The sequence below is a fragment of the Mizuhopecten yessoensis genome, unplaced genomic scaffold, assembly GCF_002113885.1.
Source record: "Mizuhopecten yessoensis strain PY_sf001 unplaced genomic scaffold, ASM211388v2 scaffold4359, whole genome shotgun sequence".
Classification (NCBI taxonomy): Eukaryota; Metazoa; Mollusca; class Bivalvia; order Pectinida; family Pectinidae; genus Mizuhopecten; species Mizuhopecten yessoensis.
In genome coordinates this window covers 114,796-138,081 of record NW_018405506.1, presented here as the reverse complement: position 1 = coordinate 138,081, position 23,286 = coordinate 114,796, and the positions used below count along the sequence as shown (strand labels likewise).

Below are 23,286 nucleotides of genomic sequence, written 5' to 3'. Positions count from 1 at the left end.
GTCACTACCCGTCATCGTAGATATACCTCTAATACAATCCTCACAGACCTACGTAACGCTAGCCGTATCACGCGAGGCCGAGGGATTATTGACAGGTCAAGTCAAAAAGGAAAACATATAAACATGTACTAGATTTGTGCCCCTCACTAAATCAATAGTCGCATTGTTTTACGGTACGGATACACAGCTATTTACAAGCAGTGTACCAAGACTTTACCACCGCCTAACAAGTACCATTCCATAGGACCACATATCAGTTTTTCATATTTCTTTTGTAAGACAGGTTTGTAAGTTTATTATTATTATTTTTCTCAAATAGTTATATGCAATACGATGGATGATTTGGAACAATTATTTTTCACGAAAGAAAGCCACCTTTCGCATTGTGTTTGTGATAGAGTTACCTCCCTTAATAATTTTTATTCGAACTGAGACAACGTGGAACACTTCTGAAATCGAAAATAATTATACAGTATAAGAAACGAAAACGTAAAAGAAAAAAGAAATAATGTCTATCACCAACTTTTTCTTCACTAAAAACGTCGCAAGGATTCATCAAAGGTGTGGTGTCTATGTATGTACCTGTTGTTGTGAGTGAGTGTCTACCTGGAAGGAGTGTGTAGTGGTTGGTTTCTACCTGGTTGGACTGTGTGGTGGTTGTTCGTGGCTGCCTGTATGGTTGGACTGTGTGGTGGTTGTACGTGGCTGCCTGTCTGGCTGGACTGTGTGGTTGTTGTACGTGACTGCCTGTATGGTTGGACTGGGTGGTGGTTGTACGTGACTGCCTGTATGGTTTGACTGTGTGGTGGTTGTACGTTGCTGCCTGTCTTGGTGGTTGTTCGTGGCTGCCTGTATGGTTGGACTGTGTCGTGGTTGTACGTGGGTGCCTGTCTGGTTGGACTGTGTGGTTGTTGTACGTTGCTGCCTGTCTGGTTGGACTGTAAGGATTCATCAAAGGTGTGGTGTCTATGTATGTACCTGTTGTTGTGAGTGAGTGTCTACCTGGAAGGAGTGTGTAGTGGTTGGTTTCTACCTGGTTGGACTGTGTGGGGGTTGTTCGTGGCTGCCTGTATGGTTGGACTGTGTCGTGGTTGTACGTGGGTGCCTGTCTGGTTGGACTGTGTGGTTGTTGTACATGGCTGCCTGTCTGGTTGGACTGTGTGGTGGTTTTACGTAGCTGCCTGTCTGGTTGGACTGTGTGGTTGCTGTTCGTGGCTGCCTGTCTGGTTGGACTGTGTGGTGCTTTCGCACGGCTGCCTGTCTAGCTGTCGGTATGGTTGGACTGTGTGGTTGTTGTACGTGACGGTCTGTCTGGTCGGACTGTGTGGTTGTTGTACGTGGCTGCCTGTCTGGTTGGACTGTGTGATGGTTGTACGTTGCTGCCTGTCTGGTTGGACTGTGTGGTGACTGTGTGGTGGTTGTACGTGGCTGCCTGTCTGGTGTATGGTTGGACTGTGTGGTGGTTGTACGTGTCTGCCTGTATGGTTGGACTGTGTGGTTGTTGTACGTGACGGTCTGTCTGGTCGGACTGTGTGGTTGTTGTACGTGACTGCCTGTATGGTTGGACTGTGTTGTTGTTGTACGTGTCTGTCTGTCTTGTCGGACTGTGTGGTTGTTGTACGTGACTGTCTGCCTTGTTGGCCTGTGTGGTGGTTGTACGTGGCTGCCTGTATGGTTGGAGTGTGTGGTGGTTGTACGTGACTGCCTGTATGGTTTGACTGTGTGGTGGTTGTACGTTGCTGCCTGTCTTGGTGGTTGTTCGTGGCTGCCTGTATGGTTGTACTGTGTGGTGGTTGTACGTGGGTGCCTGGCTGGTTGGACTGTGTGGTTGTTGTACGTGACTGGCTGTCTTGTTGGACTGTGTGTTGGTTGTACGTGACTGCCTGTATGGTTGGACTGTGTGGTTGTTGTACGTTGCTGCCTGTCTGGTTGGACTGTGCGGTGGTTGTACGTGACTGCCTGTCTGGTTTGACTGTGTGGTGGTTGTACGTGGCTGCCTGTCTGGTTGGACTGTGTGGTGGTTGTACGTGACTGCCTGTCTGGTTGGACTGTGTGGTTGATGTACGTGGCTGCCTGTCTGGTTGGACTGTGTGATGGTTGTACGTTGCTGCCTGTCTGGTTGGACTGTGTGGTGGTTACGTGACTGTCAGTCGGGTTGGACTGTGTGGTGGTTACGTGACTGTCAGTCGGGTTGGACTGTGTGGTGGTTCTACGTGGCTGTCTGGTTGGACTGTGTGGTGGTTGTACGTGACTGTCAGTCGGGTTGGACTGTGTGGTGGTTACGTGACTGTCAGTCGGGTCGGACTGTGTGATGGTTGTACGTGGCTGCCTGTCTGGTTGGACTGTGTGGTGGTTGTACGTGGCTGCCTGTCTGGTTGGACTGTGTGGTGGTTGTACGTAGCTGCCTGTCTGGTTGGACTGTGTGGTGGTTGTACGTGACTGTCAGTCGGGTTGGACTGTGTGGTGGTTGTACGTGACTGTCAGTCGGGTTGGACTGTGTGGTGGTTACGTGACTGTCAGTGTGGTCGGACTGTGTGGTTGTTGTACGTGACTGCTTGTCTGGTTGGACTGTGTGCTTGTTGTTCGTGACTGCCTGTCTGGTTGGACTGTGTGGTGGTTGTACGTGGCTGCCTGTCTGGTTGGACTGTGTGGTTGTTGTTCGTGACTGCCTGTCTTGTTGGACTGTGTGGTGGTTGTACATGACTGCCTGTCTGGCTGGACTGTGTGGTTGTTGTACGTGACTGCCTGTATGGTTGGACTGTGTGGTGGTTGTGCGTGACTGCCTGTATGTTTGGACTGTGTGGTTGTTGTACGTGACTGTCTGTCTGGTCGGACTGTGTGGTTGTTGTACGTGACTGTCTGTCTGGTCGGACTGTGTGGTTGTTGTACGTGACTGTCTGTCTGGTTGGACTGTGTGGTGGTTGTACGTTGCTGCTTGTCTGGTTGGACTGTGTGGTGGTTGTACGTTGCTGCCTGTCTGGCTGGACTGTGTGGTGGTTGTACATGACTGCCTGTCTGGTTGGACTGTGTGGTGGTTGGACGTGACTGCCTGTCTGGTTGGACTGTGTGGTTGATGTACGTGGCTGCCTGTCTGGTTGGACTGTGTGGTTGTGTTACGTTGCTGCCTGTCTGGTTGGACTGTGTGGTGGTTGTAAGTGACTGCCTGTCTGGATGGACTGTGTGGTTGTTGTACGTGGCTGCCTGTCTGGTTGGACTGTGCGGTGGTTGTACGTGGCTGCCTGTCTGGTTGGACTGTGCGGTGGTTGTACGTGACTGCCTGTCTGGTTGGACTGTGTGGTGGTTGTAAGTGACTGCCTGTCTGGATGGACTGTGTGGTTGTTGTACGTGGCTGCCTGTCTGGTTGGACTGTGAGGTGGTTGTACGTGGCTGCCTGTCTGGTTGGACTGTGAGGTGGTTGTACGTGGCTGCCTGTCTGGTTGGACTGTGAGGTGGTTGTACGTGGCTGCCTGTCTGGTTGGACTGTGCGGTGGTTGTACGTGGCTGCCTGTCTGGTTGGACTGTGCGGTGGTTGTACGTTACTGCCTGTCTGGTTGGACTGTGTGGTTGTTGTACGTTGCTGCCTGTCTGGTTGGACTGTGTGGTTGTTCTACGTTGCTGCCTGTCTGGTTGGACTGTGTGGTTGTTCTACGTTGCTGCCTGTCTGGTTGGACTGTGTGGTGGTTACGTGACTGTCAGTGTGGTTGGACTGTGTGGTTGTTGTACGTGACTGCCTGTCTTGTTGGACTGTGTGGTGGTTGTACATGACTGCCTGTCTGGTTGGACTGTGTGGTGGTTGGACGTGACTGCCTGTCTGGTTGGACTGTGTGGTGGTTGTAAGTGACTGCCTGTCTGGATGGACTGTGTGGTTGTTGTACGTGGCTGCCTGTCTGGTTGGACTGTGTGGTGCTTTCGCACGGCTGCCTGTCTAGTTGATCGTTCGCCTGCCGCTCTCACTGTGTGGACACCTGCACGATTTGATAAAGTATGTTTTCGTACCGAGGTTATATCTATACGTATCCGATCAAATTACTGAGGTAAGAAATAAACATAGGCAGACATTCTTGGTTTTTTTTTTTAATTTTAAAGAAAGGAATGAACATTTTCTCTACACCTGAAGTATACGCCTGTCAAACATTGTGTAATTTACACGCCTGTTTACATGGATGACATGTATAGAACTTTCCTGTACATTAATTAATAGCAACACACAAATGTACGAGCACTTGATAACTCAAGTATCATAGTGTGTTTAATACGACACACTCACAACTCAAATTTTATCCAGTGTTTTAATACGGAGCAACAGAATGAGCGATTGTTTTTTTTTTTTTTTTTTTTTTTTTTTTTTTTTTTTACATCTATTGACAATTTAATGAATGGAGCAAATTATTAAAGATTGATTCCGATGACTTTTTAGCAATATTTTACTATAAATGTCGAAATAAACAAGTGGTAAAATACAGATTCAATATTTATATCTTAATTGAAAAAGATATCAGTAGATCGCACAGGTATTGACGTATAATTTGTTGAATAGATTTGATGTTGGTACAAGTATCCGTTGGGACAGATGTTTGGACAGGTCTAGTTGTGTGATATGGCTAAGTTGTGTGTAGATCTTTCTAGTTAGGTTAGCTTTCTTTGGGTCTACGTCAGCACAGCAAAGTTCCATATAGTTATATCTAGTACCGTAACGTAAGGTATGGCGGAGTTGGATGTAGACTATGCAAGTAAAGTTATAAAAATATGTCTAAGTTGGGAGAAATCCTTTATAATAAAGTTCCGTAAGTATGGCTAAGCTGTATGTAACCCTTTATAATAAAGTTCCGTAAGTATGGCTAAGCTGTATGTAACCCTTTCTAGTTAAGTTACGTAAGTATGGCTAAGCTGTATGTAACCCTTTCTAGTGAGGTTATCTAAATATTGCTAAATTGGATGAAAACCTTTCTAGTAATGTAAGCTAAGTTAAGTATGGCTAAGCTGGATGTAGTCATTTCTAGTGAAGTAAGGTAAGTATGGCTAAGCTGGATGTAGTCATTTCTAGTAAAGTTACGTAAGTATGGCTAAGCTGGATGTGTCCCTTTCTAGTAAAGTTACGTGAGTATGGTTAAGCTGTACGTTCCCTTTCTAGTAAAGTTACGTAAGTATGGCTAAGCTGGATGTGTCCCTTTCTAGTAAAGTTACGTAAGTATGGTTAAGCTGTATGTTTCCCTTTCTAGTAAAGTTACGTAAGTATGGTTAAGCTGTATGTTCCCCTTTCTAGTAAAGTTACGTAAGTATGGCTAAGCTGGATGTGTCCCTTTCTAGTAAAGTTACGTAAGTATGGCTAAGCCAGATGTTTCCCTTTCTAGTAATGTTGCGTAAGTATGGCTAAGCTGGATGTTGTCCTTTCTAGTAAACGTTTGGCTAAGCCAGATGTTTCCCTTTCTAGTAATGTTGCGTAAGTATGGCTAAGCTGGATGTTGTCCTTTCTAGTAAAGCAACGTTAGCATGGCTAAGCTGGACGTTTCCCTTTCTAGTAAAGACAGTATTGCTATGCTTGGCGTAGTCCTTTCTAGTAAAGTTACATAAGCTGGATGCAGTGATTCTAGTAACGCAGCGTAAGTAAGACTCACTTAATTAATGGTCTTTCCGGTAACTCTACGTCAGTACAGCGAAGTTCGATAAGTTATTTCCGGTAACTCTACGTAAGTATCGCGAAGTTCGACCCAGTCCTTTTTAGCCATTATCGGGATGCAGGAGATTTAGTAACAGAAGCACGGTGTGCATTTCGAGCCCCAGGTACAGTCGGCATGTGGGGTCAGGTTTCGGTACCAACGTTATCGGGAGGGGCCAGTGGCTAGCACCGCCTTTGATGATAAGCGCACGTGTGCAGTGTTGAGCGGAGCCATGTGCTAAAACACCACACCATCAACTGTAACATAGCGCTTCGGGAGGAATACGAGTGTGCATATTGCCTCAAATTAATACCAAACACATTTTTGTTAGTTTTTCATGTCAAGTTTTATAGATGAAACACGTCATGTTGGCATTGCACATGTGTAACTCCTCTGTGAGGCCGTTTGACCATCAACTTCCGGTTGTTAACACTTAGTAAGCTTAAAATAATTATGTGTTTGGGATAATTAACCTTCACAAACATTGTACGTCTCTCTGAAACTTTAACAAATATTTTCCTAAAACATGGCGCAATGCTGCTTTATTGTACGTCTGTCTATAACTTTACCAAATATGACCCTAAACATGGAGCAATGCTGTTTTACTGTACGACTCTCTGTAACTTTAACAAATATGACCCTAAACAAGGAGCAAGGCTGTTTTACTGTACGACTCTCTGTAACTTTAACAAATATGACCCTAAACATGGAGCAATGCTGCTTTACTGTACGTCTGTCTGTAACTTTAACAAACATTACACTAAAAATGGAGCAATGCTGCTTTACTGTACGTCTGTCTGTAACTTTAACAAACATTACACTAAAAATGGAGCAATGCTGCTTTACTGTACGTCTGTCTGTAACTTTAACAAACATTACACTAAACATGGAGCAATGCTGCTTTACTGTACGTCTGTCTGTAACTTTAACAATATTTACCCTAAACATGGAGCAATGCTGTTTCACTGTACGACTCTCTGTAACTTTAACAAATATGACCCTAAACATGGAGCAATGCTGCTTTACTGTACGTCTGTCTGTAACTTTAACAATATTTACCCTAAACATGGAGCAATGCTGTTTCACTGTACGACTCGCTGTAACTTTAACAAATATGGCCCTAAACATGGAGCAATGCTGTTTTACTGTACGACTCTCTGTAACTTTAATAGACATTACCCTAATTATGGAGCAATACTGCATTACTGTACGTCTGTCTGTGACTTTAATAGATATTACCCTAACTATGGAGCAATGCTGCTTTACTGTACGTCTGTCTGTAACTTTAACAAACATTACTTAAACATGGAGCAATGCTGCTTTACTGTACACTACCCTAACCTTGGAGCATTACTGCTTTATTGAACGTCTGTCTGTAACTTTAATAGACATTACACTAACCTTGGAGCAATGCTGCTTTATTGTACTTCTCACGGTAAATTTTAACAAATCTTATTCATTGAGCTTCCTTTGTGTATTACTTGAAACATATTCATGATGTTACTCTCGCGAGATTTTGCGAGGCTGAGCATGCGTCTGTCTCCCCAGTTAAATGAAGCACGTGCATCGGTAGCAGTATAACATTTTCGCTTAATTGAAAATTCTTCTCAAAAAAGGTTGTTATTGGAGTGTACATTTTTTATTATACTTTCCGGTCATGGTTTGAATAGATATGCTGTGCGTGTTAGAAGTTTAGCATTTCTATCGGAAAGTATTTACATTTGACCACAGTACTGGACATTATGTAAATTCGACTGGTCAAGTGAATCAGGTAACACAATTACAGGATAGTACCAAAACACAATACGAAGTGCTCGTTTACAAACAATGGCGATATTTGCCCTCACCTTCTCTCTTGATTATATATCATCATAATGGATGTTCCTCTTATGAAATCTTCACTTTCGTTTTCAAGTTTTATTCCTATACGTAAGGTTAAGAAGAATGAGAAAAAACAAATTTAATCGCTTGAACAGTGTCTGCCCTTAGAATTTGACAAAAGTCACAGACGGAGTGAACAGATTTGGGGAGATGACAGATCCTAATCACCTCATTAACGTTTTCACAGATTATATATCACTACGCTAGCCCCTATCACGGTGGACTGACTCATAGGTCCCAGCCGGCGAGCTCACCCAGTGGTCGTAAATATCCCTCCGCGCACGTGACCCTATCGTTAATGATCCTTCAAAAAAACTAATAGTATCAAAATCACCGATTATAAAGGAAAATCTCCATTAAATTTTTTCTTCGGTGTAGAAAAAGTGGTTTACTTTGATGACGGGTGCTTTAATTTGATAAAATTGCTACTGACATCGCACGGGGGTGATTACCCGGAGTCGCAGTCCCGGGGGACGGGACGGACGGCGTGGTAGCATCATCAGTCTAGAGCGTTACGTGTCTAATGCAATTATTTGCATCCAGATTTGACAACGGCTAAGCGATTTAATTCAAATATTTTGCAGCTAATTTGATCAGATAGAAAATGTGGTGAAGTTTGGCCGCCGCTCCTGACAATTGTTTTCACAGAATAACCAGCATGTTTTCCTCTTTTGAGGGTTTAAACAGTTTTCTTGTAAGTACCTGTATCATACAGCGTGGACGATTTATTGACTTTATCTCATTTTAAAGGGACAAATTCCCAACAGTTACATCACAAACGTTGGAATCCATTTTAAGGATTATATCATCTGTCCTCATAATGTATACGATGTTCCGCGGACGTTGTCACCACTAAATTGTGGAAGTAATGCTTTACTTTACGAGGTATCCGTCTACAAGACCACTTAAATGTTGTTAATAGTGTCTTTATAAAATTAAAACATACACGGAAGTCTGTACTCTGAAACTTCTGTGAATCAAGTCATTTTCTTGAGTAGATATTTTTGCGATTATGCTACAAATGACACAAGTTTTCGCGAAGTATGAAAACTTGCATATACGATTCTCGCATACATTAATGAGAAAATAGGCATATACTGTAATAGATTACCTCAGTTTCAGTTTCTTAATTTCCGAGTGCCATCCGACTCATAGGTTAAATGTCAAACAATTACATCCTGTAGTACACCAATAGATCTTATTATACAAATAAATTAATAAAGTGGAGCTTACAAAGTACATAAGTAGTTTTCCATATCAGACATTGATTTCTTTACGTTTTCTCGTAGCACAATATAAATACTTACCGAGATTATATAATTCTTTTACATGATTAGTATTCAATAATTTCGTTAACTTAAAATCTACTATTCGCGAAGTATGGATTTGCGAACAGCTTTCTTCACAAATTAATTTGATAATGCGTGTCTCTTGAAATAAAACAGATCCAGAGTGATGTAAATGTAAAATGTTTACCCCCGAAGTTTCTAAATTCGCGAACAGCTCTTCTCACAAATTACTACGAAAATATGCCTCTCGTAAAACAAAGTGATCTGAAGTAAAGTTTGTCACTTTAAAGAGAAATTTTGACAGGACGAGAGGAAACGGGTTGTTGACACGTCATGCGACCCTGTATAACGCCGAGTGTGTTAACGTGTGTCAGTTTGGTGTACCTGTCACCTGTATTGGACCTTAACATGCCTTATCGGTCGATCAATACCCGGGTGTTGAGCCCCGACCCCCACCCCTGCCCTTACCTGTGCTTCTTACAGGTAACAGTGTCGACAAACATCATATCGACCGGAGGTATTACGGGAGGTGTCATTTATTATGTTAGAACGTGACATACAGCCTGTTTGTCGTAAGCCCCTTCAGATTTCACAGACACCCGGAGCATTTGATATCCAATAGTTAAAACAAAAACCAGCCAGGCTGTATTAACTTTTTATCGCCAAGGCAGTTAAAAGATCGAGAAATAAATCAAAAATCCAAAGTCAGATCCCCGGCTTTCTGGTCCATGTAACTAACACTTTACCGTGCAACTCCAAATTGATTTTTTTTCGGTATTTAGGAATTTTAATTCATAATAAAAAACCAAAAATATAAAAGATGTCAAAGGCTATTCAGATCTTTAGGTATTTGTTAAGTTTCTATAATACAAAGTCAAAAAAGATCTAACGCGTATAATGCACCTGGAATTGCTGTGACCAAGATTTAAGAACCGGGCTCCCACGATAACGAAATCAAATTAATGCACCAAGCATTGCTGTGCCCACGACATAAGAACCGGACTCCAACGATAACGAAATCAAAATAATGCACCAAGCATTGCTGTGACCACGACATAAGAACCGGACTCCAACGATAACGAAATCGAAATAATGCAAATGGAATTGCTGTGGCCACGATATAAGAACCGGACTCCAGCGATAACGAAATCAAAATAATGCACCAAGCGTTGCTGTGTCCACGATATAAGAACTGAAACTCCAACGATAACGAAACCAAAATAATGCACCAGGCATTTGTGTGACCACGATATAAGAACTGAAACTCCAACGATAACGAAACCAAAATAATGCACCAGGCATTGCTGTGTCCACGATATAAGAACCGGATTCCAACGATAACGAAATCGAAATAATGCAACTGGAATTGCTGTGGCCACGATATAAGAACCGGACTCCAGCGATAACGAAATCAAAATAATGCACCAGGCATTTGTGTGACCACGATATAAGAACCGGACTCCAGCGATAACGAAATCAAAATAATGCACCAAGCGTTGCTGTGACCACGACATAAGAACCGGACTCCAACGATAACGAAATCAAAACAATGCACCTGGCATTGCTGTGACCATGAAAATAGATCTGGGATAATGAACCAAGCATTCATGTGACCAGGATAATGCAATCAACATAATGTATCAAACAAACATTCATGTGATCGTGAGAGGAGAAATCGAAAAAACTGTTGCATGAACAGTGTTGCGGCGGCAAATATTTGAACCGATTAGATTTTCTTCTTTAAAGGGACATCAGGACAAAAACTCCAAATACTCTTCCAAATGAAGTACATGTATATCTATCTGTATTTCTCTTTCAAAATATTTTCTGTTTTCATTATGGTCAAATAGTAACATACTGATTACCTGAGTACTGTATGCTGTTGAGTTACATCAACTGAAATCACTCGATAATCACACAATGATGAAAGGCTTACAGCAACCATTAAAGGGGCTGGTCGGGGAAAAAATGTCATATTTGCTAAAATGGCATACACATGTTTAAAATACCTTCTTATGAAATATTCCTAAACAAATTTTGCTGAAATTCACTCCCTAAGAGTAAAAATTATAATATATTAAAGAAATCCTAAATCGTCACCCGACAGTCTAAAACTCTCAATTGACCCAGACCAGTGATGTAATTTTACCGCACGCGCGTCATCAACAAGGCCAAATGTACACATCGCGGCGAAAGAAAAAGATGCATGCAAAAGTCATGACAAACACGAGGTAGCAATACCGGTATATATAACAACAACATATATGTAGGAATACTACACTTGCATCATACATGACCTTTGAAAACAATTATTAACGTATAGTATTGCTGTCTTGTCCGCTAGTTGAGTCCGACATGGCACATGACGGCGTCCTATTGTTGTTATCTTCATTGCCTCACTTTCGAAACAACCACGTGACATATATAAAGTGGTCAAAACTGGACATTGCAAGCAGAACTCGAGCATCATATTACCATGGTATAACTTTTGGAAGGCCAGAGAACGCATTTAGACCCATTTATTTTGTAAATATTTCCCCAACCAGCCCCTTTAACATAATCAAACGAGGTTTTGTCAAGCTCAAGATAACTTTGTATGTTTAAGCTAAGTAATGACGTTTTCCCATAAAAAGGCCAAAGAACACATTTCCTCGTTTTACCTCCACTCTCACTCCCAACCCCTACCGCCCAGAAAGAAACGTCTGACCAAAAGTATGAATATCATGCCATTTTAGAATTTCGATTTGTGCCATGTTAACGAACCCGTTCGACTGAGACCGCAACATTTTGATATAGTGTCATACATCTTAGTGAAGTTCCCGACATACTCATGAACGATTTGTACTAATCTCGTTCTCGCTCAAATAATGACGTAAACAATTACTCCATAAACACATGTACATTTGTATAGCTTTATGACAAAATCTCAATATATTTTATTACGTATTTTCACAGGCTGTTGATAAAAGTATTAATTAAACTCTACACAGTCATCATAGGAGTAAAGGAGGTGTTTGTAGGAGAACCTGGGCGTGTACCCCGGGCACGACGATATAACAGACAAGGTCGCGCGTATCACGGGGCCCGGCGTACAGGTATGGGTGGCTTCCGTGTTCCATTTCCTGATTACCTTTTTTTTCGTCGTGAGTTAAAACAATTTTAACAATAAAATACCGTTGTTTTGTTTCGCTATTTCGTTGCAAAAAACGTCATTTTTTAATCTCTAAATCGTCTCATCGTTGCACCAGAAGATGAAAAGACGAAAAAAAAAGATAGATAAAATATTTTAAAAAATCGAGCTAAAAGACAAAAATAATTGCATGCAAATTAATTAGAACGTAAAACAATCGCTATCTCTGTGTAACAAATTTCGTTCCTTGTCCTTTTCTTCGCCGCTAAACAGTGTCACCTATCCGTTTTGAACAGATATGGATGAACCTCCATTAATTGTTGTAAGCGATATTGTTTTACCATGTTTTTCTTCTTCTACACAAACTCTTATCGGAAACTGCAAGATGGATTTCAATGAAATTTCGAATTAGTATTGTAGGACATTTGTAGATGTGCAAGCATTATTTTCACAGCTATGAATGCAGGATGGCCGCTATATGGCTTTTGATTGGTCAAAATTAAGACATTGTGCGGTTTCCCTCAAACAACGACATTCGTTTCGCAAGATGGCCGCTATGGCTTTTGCTTGGTCAAAATTAAGACATTGTGCGGTTCCCCTCAAACTGCGACATTTGTTTCACAAGATGGCCGTTATGGCTTTTGATTGGTCAAAATTAAGACATTGTGCGGTTCCCCTCAAACTGCGACATTTGTTTCACAAGATGGCCGTTATGGCTTTTGATTGGTCTAAATTTAGACATTGTGCGGTTCCCCTCAAACTGCGACATTTGTTTCACAAGATGGCCGTTATGGCTTTTGATTGGTCTAAATTTAGACAATATGCGGTTCCGCTCAAACTGCGACATTCGTTTTTCAGAATGGAAAAGATGATCGCTGAAATATACTTCATTCGTTACGAATGGTAGAGCGATATCGTTAGACTGCGGGAGAAGTTTGGGGACTTTCGGAACAGGCCACCGTTACAGTCAGATCTTGTTTTTATAGTTTTGCTATGAATTCTTGTAAACAAGCCTGGTTAGACAAACTTTTAACACTGCGTACTACGTTTATAAACTGCATTCTATCGTCACAGTCTACTAAAGTAAAATCCTTTCATTTGTCAACCGGAAGTGAAAATATAGTAAGTTTAAATCGACTAATTGTCGTTATATCTGTCAGCGGTAAATCTCTGAATCGAGAAATCTCAATATTCAAATTGAAGTTAAAGATCTCAAACAATTTGTCAATGGGAAATTTTCAATATATATTGCAATTATCACATTTTGAAGCATGCACATTATACTAATTGTGGAAAATCGATTATATAATACCGCAATCATTGATGTATTACAGAAACGTAGGTCTCCTGGAAAACATTTTAAATTCATTGAAATGACACAAGTGTTGTGGCCCATCCTTCCCACAGCCTCGGCGATTTCACGCACACCTGGTATTTAAACGGCGGTGACATGCCAGACACATGGTAATGAGTTTGGATTCGTTTATGATTTGAAGGCTTTTCATTGCAGTCTCGCGGGATAGATGTAGGCGCGTGCTTATGCATCACTTAGAGTGGTCCTTCCGTTTAAGGGGACGTCTTCAACCTCTTCATATCCTCAGCCTTTGTGTGAGGGTCAGGGCCGATCGCAGGTGAAGTTGCTGCTTGGAGTCCCGTGTCACAAAGTTTGGCCCTCCGAACACGACCGGTGTTCAGACAATATGTTAGAACAGACAAATGGAATGCGCTTCAAACGAAGTTGCTGGAACGATGAACGAACTATCATGTGGGAAAAGTAAACAGAAATTTATCTTTATATGGAATGAAAATAAAGATGTATTCTTAAATAGCATTATTCACCCATTATACTGATCATCAGAAATCATTTTAAGTCCGATTTAGGGGGAATTAATAATTACTCTAAAGAATGTTCGCTTTGTGGTGGAAATGTATTGAGCTCGCCCTCACGACGTTGACATACCGACTCAAACTTAATCGGTAAAACATGTAAATGATACTATGCTATTGCTTCAGGTATTTACCTCTGAATGTGCACGTATGTACATCTCATACCCGACAAATTCACACTTACAGAAACAAGATGGCCTGTGATAATTGAAATGCTATCACCAGACTGTGTTACAGCAGGTAAGCGTTTCCTCTCGGGTATTGCAGGAATAACGATATATAGTCATTGTTTTGCTATGTTTCATTCTCTACTTAACAACCGCAGGTTTGAGAAAATAATATGCCTGCTGTATCCCTACAAGTTATCGTAAGAGGCGACTAATGCGGTGCCATTGCAGAAAAAGGTGTTTTTTCTGACTTCTGCATAGGAGATATAAAAAGAACCAAATTGGTTAAATTTAAACACTTTGGATCTGTAAATGTTCTTTTTCCACTTCCTTACTCCTTTTCGCTGGTGCTCTCCTCTAAGAACCCGTTTTCGTGTATCCTTAGCGGTTTCTAGGACGTTAAACCCCGTACGTACAAATAAATAAACAACAACGCTATGCTTATATAGCAACAGGCCCTATCACGGTTACCGACCCTCCGTATACGTTAAAAACGAAGCAATCTACTTCATGAAATATCATCGCGTGTATTCCAGTTTACAAATGTTATTCTTTTAATAATGAAATATGTCCAGAATATCGAACTTTTCCAAGCGAATGAAAATATACACTCTATTAGGTTAGTTTAACAGACTGGACACTTTCTGATAAGAAACTGGAAGGAAACGTATATGCTAAGCTCTCGCCATCTTGTTAAGATTAACGTTACAATGACATTGACTATAACACACCGTTACCTATCAGTTATATTAAACAATCAATGTTTGTTTTTAAAATCCCCTCTAGCAGAGTCCATATTAGAAAAAAAGGGTTTTCTCTCTCAATTTCTATGCATATGTTCACTTCCTTTCCCAAATCTATGAAATGTTATCCCAAAAGGTTCAGTATATATATATAGGCCGATTAATTATATAAAACTGTATCGTAATTTATATATGTTGAGACAAAGTGAATAGACAAATAACTATCATTTATATAAATATTAAGTAGGTAATTAAAATCGTTGTTTTTAGACTTTATCAATATAAGAATGAGTAATCTCTGTAGTTTTCAGGTCCAATCAGTTTGTTTTCCCGACAATGACAAGTTTAAAAGTTTTATTCTCGCAAACTGGTTACAGTGTAGAGAATGTAATGTACATATATACAACAATTTACATACAACATGGTGTTAATGGACAGTGTTAATTTGCTCAAATATTAGCTTCAGACATATTACAAATGAAATTAATTCTTTGTTGTTGACATAATTAAATAATGTATTGGACCTGAATAGGTCTTTCAAAATAATATTTTGACATAAAAACAGAAGCAGAGAATGGAACGCTCGCTGTGATAGAAACACTCAGATGTATCAACATTCCGAATTCATTGCTACACATGTTTGATTTTGTTATAAACCTCTATGCGAAGAGATCTCAACTTTAATTATTAACAAACTAATGTTGTTGAAATATGTTAATTAACATACGGGGAACTCTAAAGATACGCGGGTATATGCTATACTGTATAATGTTGGTTTACGTGGTAATCCTAATCCGAGTAAAATGGCGGCCAAAATCTGCTATGAAATTCTTAAAAGAAGGCGTGTCTCTGTTCACAGATAAATTGACGACGTATATCATGACGTTTAAGTACTTCGTGATCATGTATTATAATTTAATTACTTTTTATCAATAGTAATCATTTAGTCTTTAAGTTACAATTGAAATGTACTAGTCGGCTTACCTGTATAAATGATATTTTATAAGATAATGTTCCATTTGTATACACATATGCACTAGACGAATTGTAATATAACTCATACTAATTTAATTTTGGCTTCCAATCATGGACTTTTTCATGTAATATCGTGTATTGTTGAACTCATGTACCACAACGTTTGGCTTGGTATTTGTAACTAGCATTTGACTGGCTGAAATTGCCCGGTAATGAAATTACAGCGCGATGTTTTAGCATTTCTTTTATCAGATATGAATAAATATTCATTAACTATGCATTTAAAAGTGTTGCCTATCTTTTTAAATTCAATTATAAGGAAAACGCGTGATTTTGTTTGTGGATATATGATATATACTGAAAAAAAAACACCTGTGTGTATGTTTGTGTATTTTTTTCAGTATAAACCCTATAATCCCCAAATCATTATAGTTATATTTTTTGTTTTTTTGTTTTTCATCTTTTAACAACTAAAGTATGATGACTCTTATACAAATGTGTGTATAAACAAATCTACACAATCAATCAATCAAGCAATCAATCAACTTTATTGCATTTTACATCCAATTTACAAGGATCGAGCTGCAAACATCAAACAAACATTGATACTGTGTAATGGACAGCAAAAACTACATACTTATGCATCCTGCAAGCTTGCCTTCCTCAGTTCAAATGACTTTTTAATAAAGAGGCTTATTTCCTGCAAAAGCTGTGGGTCATTAGATGACAATAATAATATTAAATTTTGTAGATCAGGCAATGATGGGTTAATTTTAATTTTTTGGAGGAACGTAGTCCTGATATTTATATTTATTTTGCATTTAAATATAAAATGTACTTCATCTTCTACAGTATTGCAGAATTTACATAGTCGGGATTGTCGAGGAATCAACTTGATTATTTTAATATCTTTTATATATATATATATCTAAAGTGGTGAAACAGAGAAAAAAATATTACAATCTTTGTGCCTGAATTTTGAACATACTAGTGTCGTATCATTAATGCATGTTTGTGAAGTTTTGATGCTAGTAGTACCGGTATGTTGAGGTCAGTTGATCGTTCCTTAAGTAAAGTACTACATGTATATACACTAAAGGAATGTTTTTACGCAGAATGTACATTGTAGTTAAATACTGATATATTTGCATTGCTTTTGTCAATAAAATACTATTTACGATGCACATGTCTTCAAGTTTGGGGTAGATTTTCAATCACTGGAACAGCCTACAGCTGGTATTGGCCAGCTGTCCACAACATTATGGTAATGACTTCACAATTATAACAACGTCACGACCATCTTTCTCCAACGTCAGGGGTTCATCCTAGGTAGGTTTATATGAACGTTAGCACCATATTGTAGGTGAGCACTAAAACTATTGTAAATTAGCACAGCATCAATTGTGGATGACACTACACCCAATGAAAGTTAGTAACACCATCCATTGTAGTTTAGCACCACGCCCATTGGCGATTAGCACCGCGGCCATTGTATGTCAGTAATATATTCATTTGCGTTAAGTACCATACGAATAGAATATTTGCACATCATCCATTGTAACCGTGCACTGTGTCTATTGTAGGTTAGCACAACATCCTATAGGAGATTAGCACAACATCCATTGGATGTTAGAACAACAATCATAGAACGTTAGCACCATGCTCGTCCGAGATCAGCGTCACACACATTGGATGTTAGCACACTATTTTTTTTACATTTTTTGGATGTTAGCACAATATCCACATTCATTGTATGTTAGCACAATATCCACATTCATTGGATGTTAGCACAATATCCACATTCATTGGATGTTAGAACAACAATCATAGAACGTTAGCACCATGTTCGTCGGAGATCAGCGTCACACTCATTGGATGTTAGCACAATATCCACATTCATTGGATGTTAGCACAATATCTTGTATTGGGTATTAGCACACTCATCGGAGATAAGCACCACATCCACTAGAAGTTCGCAACAGTTGTAGTTACGGACCCGTTAGGAATGCACACCAGTGTTAAGTTGTCTTTGTTACTCACATAACGCATCGATGTTACTTTATTTCTTCGATTTGCGCCACCGAGTTTAATTAACGTTGTAAACAATCGTAAAGGTGGGTTACGTTTCCTTATTTATCACGAACAGGTGCGCGCAGGTGATGAACGAGGAACTGGATTAGCAAATAAAAACCTGAAATTGACGAGACTGAGTTTTTGTGTTAATTTGTTATTCTAATTACTGCCACCTACACGGTACATACATCTTACATACAACCTATAGACACGGTACATACATCTTACATACAACCTATAGACACGGTGTATATACAAATATGCTGTACGTACATCATACATTCGATATCTTATTCAAACCTAAGGCCTTGGACCCGTCAGTGTATAATAGATACAAAATCACTGGCGTGAAAATGTATAAAAATGATTTGCTGTACATAATATACATGCTAATTTAAGGGTTCTTAATTTGTTAGCTTCAAAGATCTTTTCCTAACACACAGAACATACATAGCTTTTTCCTATTTTGAACACTTTTTTAAAACAAGTAAACAGCCTTATTAAACAAAGATATTTTACAGTGTATTATGTTTTAATAAACCACAATCTTTAGCTTTTAAATTACTATAGATTAATGAAAAATCAAAATCATCTTTCACATCAGTTACAATCTTTACAATACCTTAGTGTTTTTGGTATATTTTCCAGTCTCTGTAGCCAGTGAATGTGTATCCATTTATACTTACACTTGACTCGCTCTATACATCATCATACATACAACTTACATTATGCCGTATACAGTGTTGTTGAAAGTTGGAATGCATACGTGAACATTTATAAACATTCAGTTAGTACACATGAAATGGGTCATTTTTGACATTATATGAAATGTATTAGTCCCTCCTAAATGTGGGCAAACTTGTTCTATTACCTATCATTATCTAAACTCATTACTTCCTCTGAATAGATCGGTGGGAGAGGGAATACCGGACGAAGCGGTCACAGTGGGGTGATTTTTTTCTACTGAATATTTTTTTTAAATTATTCACAATGTATACCCGAGTGCACTAATTTCTAAATATGTATTCTGACTACATTTTAAATACGATCAGTTGAATAAGTTCATTTAGAAATTAATATACACAGTAACTGAATGTTCCTAAATTACATCTAGTACAATCTAAACAAAAGTAGCAGGTTACATTGCTGTTAATGAAGCATTAGTCTATATGCTCTGTTACAATAATTTAATTAAACTGGAATAGACGAGTGGAATAATGTTTTTTAAATTAATTAATTGTACTGACACAAGTCTACTCAAAGGTATTAAAAAGGAAAGAAGTACAGCAGTTGTGCTCTAGAAATCAATAGAGAAAGTTAGTTCAACAGATAATACAGCTATCCACACTCCTGGGAAATTCTTTGCTGTGTAAAGATTAACATCCGGTAGATAGTTCGGACTATCACACTCTTCAATTAATCGTTAAGCTGCAAATATCAGTTGAATAAATTCGAACGAAGAGTTTGCGTTACAAATAATAAATGGGATGATAACATAATTTTTTAAGCCAATGGAAATGCTTGTTACAAGGAAGATTAAATCATTACCCAATATAACGCAGAAATTGAAACAAAGTTAACTTGGATTTTTTAAGTGTGAAGAAGTGCAGATTTTTTTTTTTTTTTTTTTTTTTTTAAAGATACATCTGTTCGTTATGACAACAATAAGGAATAGTTTATCTTTGGTATTTGGTATTGATTATTTGTATATGAGTATCGCGACGCTATAGCTGGTAGATTGCATTTTGAAAAATATACTTATGCAACAAGATGCTACCAATAAATCCGATGTATTACCCACAAAGTTTAAGTATCAATGGGAGAAAATGGAATACACATATTATATTGTCTAAGCCATGTACTTAAGAGTACACGCAGTTTTATAGAGTGATCATTTTTTCTCTATATATCTACCAATGAATACTATAAAACATATCTTCGTACCTATTACGTACACTCGGACGCAGATTTCGGTTCTGTTCAAGTGAATTCCTTTGGTTTAAACTTTGTTTTATTCAAATTTTGTTTGACAATACATCGAAATACATGTTTTATAAAACAGAAAAGGAAACAAAAACAAGTGTCGTGACACTTATGTAAATTTGTTACCTGCTTAGTAATACGCTTTTCAACACTAGCTGCAAGAATGAAGTAATATGTACAATAGAATAATTACGGGAATAGGGGGTAATGGATTGGTATGCAGTGGAAACCAGGAATGAATAACATATCAATATACATATGATTATCAGATGGTAATATCATATTGGTCTATTTCAATGAGTATGTGGAACACGATTCTGTAAAATATAACTATGCAATAGTAGATGAAAATGTCAGCAGTCCTGTAAATGGACACTCGACAAAGGTTTAAATGTATATACAAGTTACATAGAATAAATCACCACTAAATCAACTATTGACAAAATTAGTATGTCACAAAGCACCGCCATGATTATTAAAAACGTTGCAGTTCACATACTAGCCATCACACTTATCAAATATAAGTCAATAAAACACTTTCCCGCCTCGTCCCTGGTACGTCCTGCTCTTTCAAGGTAACACATCACTTTATCAAACAATCATAATCATGGCCAATTAGTGACATAATATGGTATAAAGAAATGCAATGGCAAAATCACTGAATAAGCATATAAATGAATTCCTTTGATCGTCACCTTTCCTCTTTATCTATTTTTTGACATCTTTTCTAAGATTTTCTTAATGTTTCTTCTTTTCAAACATTCAATAAATGTTAAGGTTGCTGAAAAGTTATTAATGAGATGTATAAGGAAGAATCGATGTTAAGAAACACCTTAAGGTTTAAAAAAGAATAGAGAAAGAAATGGTCATGTCATTATTAAGCTATGACTGTGAGAAACGTGAAATTTCACGATCGATAACATTCCCTCTCTAAGAAGAAAAATACCAGCCTGCCTTTGTAGGGAATTCTCTTTCATAGCTTAATACAAGAATTTTCTGGGAAACGTTCTTTTGGCCCGTATACTACTTAGCAATGGTTTTCAACTAGAGGGGCGTTCTTCTACGCTGAACAACTTCAAGACAACATGTGACCTGATTTTAACACTAACATTTCAGTGTGTAGTTGACGACCCACAAACTTTCCCATTTTTTTTACTGGAATCATCATGACGGGTGTCATGTGTGGTGACATCTGTGATTTTAAGCCAACAGCAAGAAAGTCGGTTTGAGCACGAGAACGGTCAATACGGGCCCAGACATCATGACGGGTGCCACGTGGGGTACAGGAAACGCTTGCTCCTCCGACAAACTGAATTTCTCCTCCATTTTGCGGGAGGGTTTAATCGTGGAAAGGGCAATTAGACGTGTCATTCACTCAGAACACCACTAGTTTCATCTCAACAGGCCAATCATGACTAACACATATCCGCCTTAAATATCCCGACACTACGGTAGTCTGGGCATCCATCCCCTTTCACATAACCGATGGGGTGGTCTTAAATAAAGTAAAATTTTAAATGTATTTTAAGCATGAACATACCCAGATGAAAAAAAAGGACTGCATAATTTCCACCCATTCAGGTATCTAATGGTAAAAGCCCCACTTAACAGGTGCGAATTGTAAATTAGTTGGACAGGAACGAAAGGAAAACGGCATATTGTAGTCTAAATCGTCTCCTTAATGTCACCGATGCATGTAATGTTACAAACACATATTAAACTGAAGTTGCTTGAGCTACGGACAAAACATTAACGTATGGAACCTTTTACACGGCGACTTTCTCAAAACGTGTAGCCGGTAGGACCACAGTGATGAATCATATCGGCGTGTAACATTTCCATAACATCACACTACCGTTGACTTTCTCTCTACTCCCCAACAACCTTTTTTGTATCCTCGTGCCTTGCTTGACAATACCTCACGTTTGACCGTAGTGCTGAGCGTTCGCCCTAGTGGGATAGGCCACGGGTTCTGTCCCCATGCCAGAACATATCAAAGTCCTTAAAATAGTAGTTATTATTACCTGCTTAACGTTCAGCAATTAGGGGAAAGGCAACAACTGGTTCACCCGATGTCAGTATAATGTCACTGGATGGAATACTGTGTTGGGTGCCTTCGGCATGTTTTTTTTAAGTGAGGTAGCACTGTAAAAGTCGGCATGAGACACACACTATCGCAAGGAGACAAATACACCAACATACCCTGCTTCCCGCACACATACATACACGCATGCATACGTTACCCATGGAGGTACGTCCTTAAATGAACTTATCTGTTAATAGTACGTATAACAAAATAAAACCTTAACCCAAACCACATCACTTGAGCTACACTGTAGACAACGACCCTCTCAGAATCGCACCGGTATGTACACCAAACTACCGGACAGGACAATGATACTGTAGCAAAGGTGATCGGGACTATTCCGGCCATTCTAAAGCTGTCCGGAACCCAACGCTGCACAAGATCCACCAAAGAGTCTCCGGGAGAGATATTCGACAGGGAAAAGGATCGCGTGCGCAAACTCATTATGTGAAGGAGACTCAATGGTTTGTTTCTCGGTCATGTGATATGTTTAAACTAATCAAGCACACTTTAACATACATGATGAAAAATGAGTTTTGGATCAAAACCGAAATATCACCAGCAGGTCGATCTTGCGAAGCGTCGATTGTCCTTATTGATGCTTATATATACATGTGATCACAACAGCACAAAACAATCACGTTCACAAAGAGAATTAACAGGCTTAGAAAAAAACATACAAATAATGTAATGTCAAGTCCTCAAAGCGAGAGCCGAGGTACTGACAATTGAACGACAAGGCGAACAAATAAGGATCATAAACAATCTTGATCTATTTCCCAATGAGATTAAAATAGCGCCCACAAAATTTGTCCGTAGTCTTCATCAATTTGCTTATCTCAAGAAATTGCTTTGTAAGACTGCCCGTCAGAAGTCGACATCCAACGCATATACATACTTGAAATCCAGGTAAGAAATGAGCTGAAAGGAACAAATCGTATGTCGGTATTAGGGATATAGAACGCAGAACTTCGGGTCAACACACGCGTTTCCGCTCAGGTCTGACCTCAAATTATTCACACTCAGGATACTGTTCACATTCAACATACCTACTGTGGGGAATCATCAACAATTTCCATTCCTATATTTTGTTTATATTACGAGAAAGTATCAAAACATTGAAGTGGCAGACGCTGATGTTAACCTTTGACCTAAACATTGATGAAATAGATGTCTAAACCAAAACACACTTGTGATGACATTTTTTGTTCACAAATTAGGGTATTCTTAAAAAATTAGGGTATTCTTAAAAAATGAACGTTGTGATATCTCTAAATGATCAATATTGAGCGTATACTAGAGTACCACGTGATATCATTTATCAATCACTATTGCCTATTTTAGATAGGCAATACATCAAAATAAAATGTAAAACACCTTTTTCTTCCCTCCAAACTTGTTTGTCTACCTGTTTG

General features: G+C 39.1%; 1 protein-coding gene across 1 annotated transcript; it reads right to left on the bottom strand.

Moving 5' to 3' along the window:
- Positions 1-1,029: 1,029 nt before the first annotated feature.
- Positions 1,030-21,111, bottom strand: LOC110448820 (flocculation protein FLO11-like). The gene is made up of 3 exons (XM_021495265.1): positions 21,034-21,111; positions 2,548-3,594; positions 1,030-2,418 (listed from the first exon to the last, which is right to left on the bottom strand). Exons 1-3 carry the CDS (start codon positions 21,109-21,111, stop codon positions 1,030-1,032), a joined length of 2,514 nt encoding a protein of 837 aa, XP_021350940.1.
- Between the last annotated feature and the right edge of the window lie 2,175 nt (positions 21,112-23,286).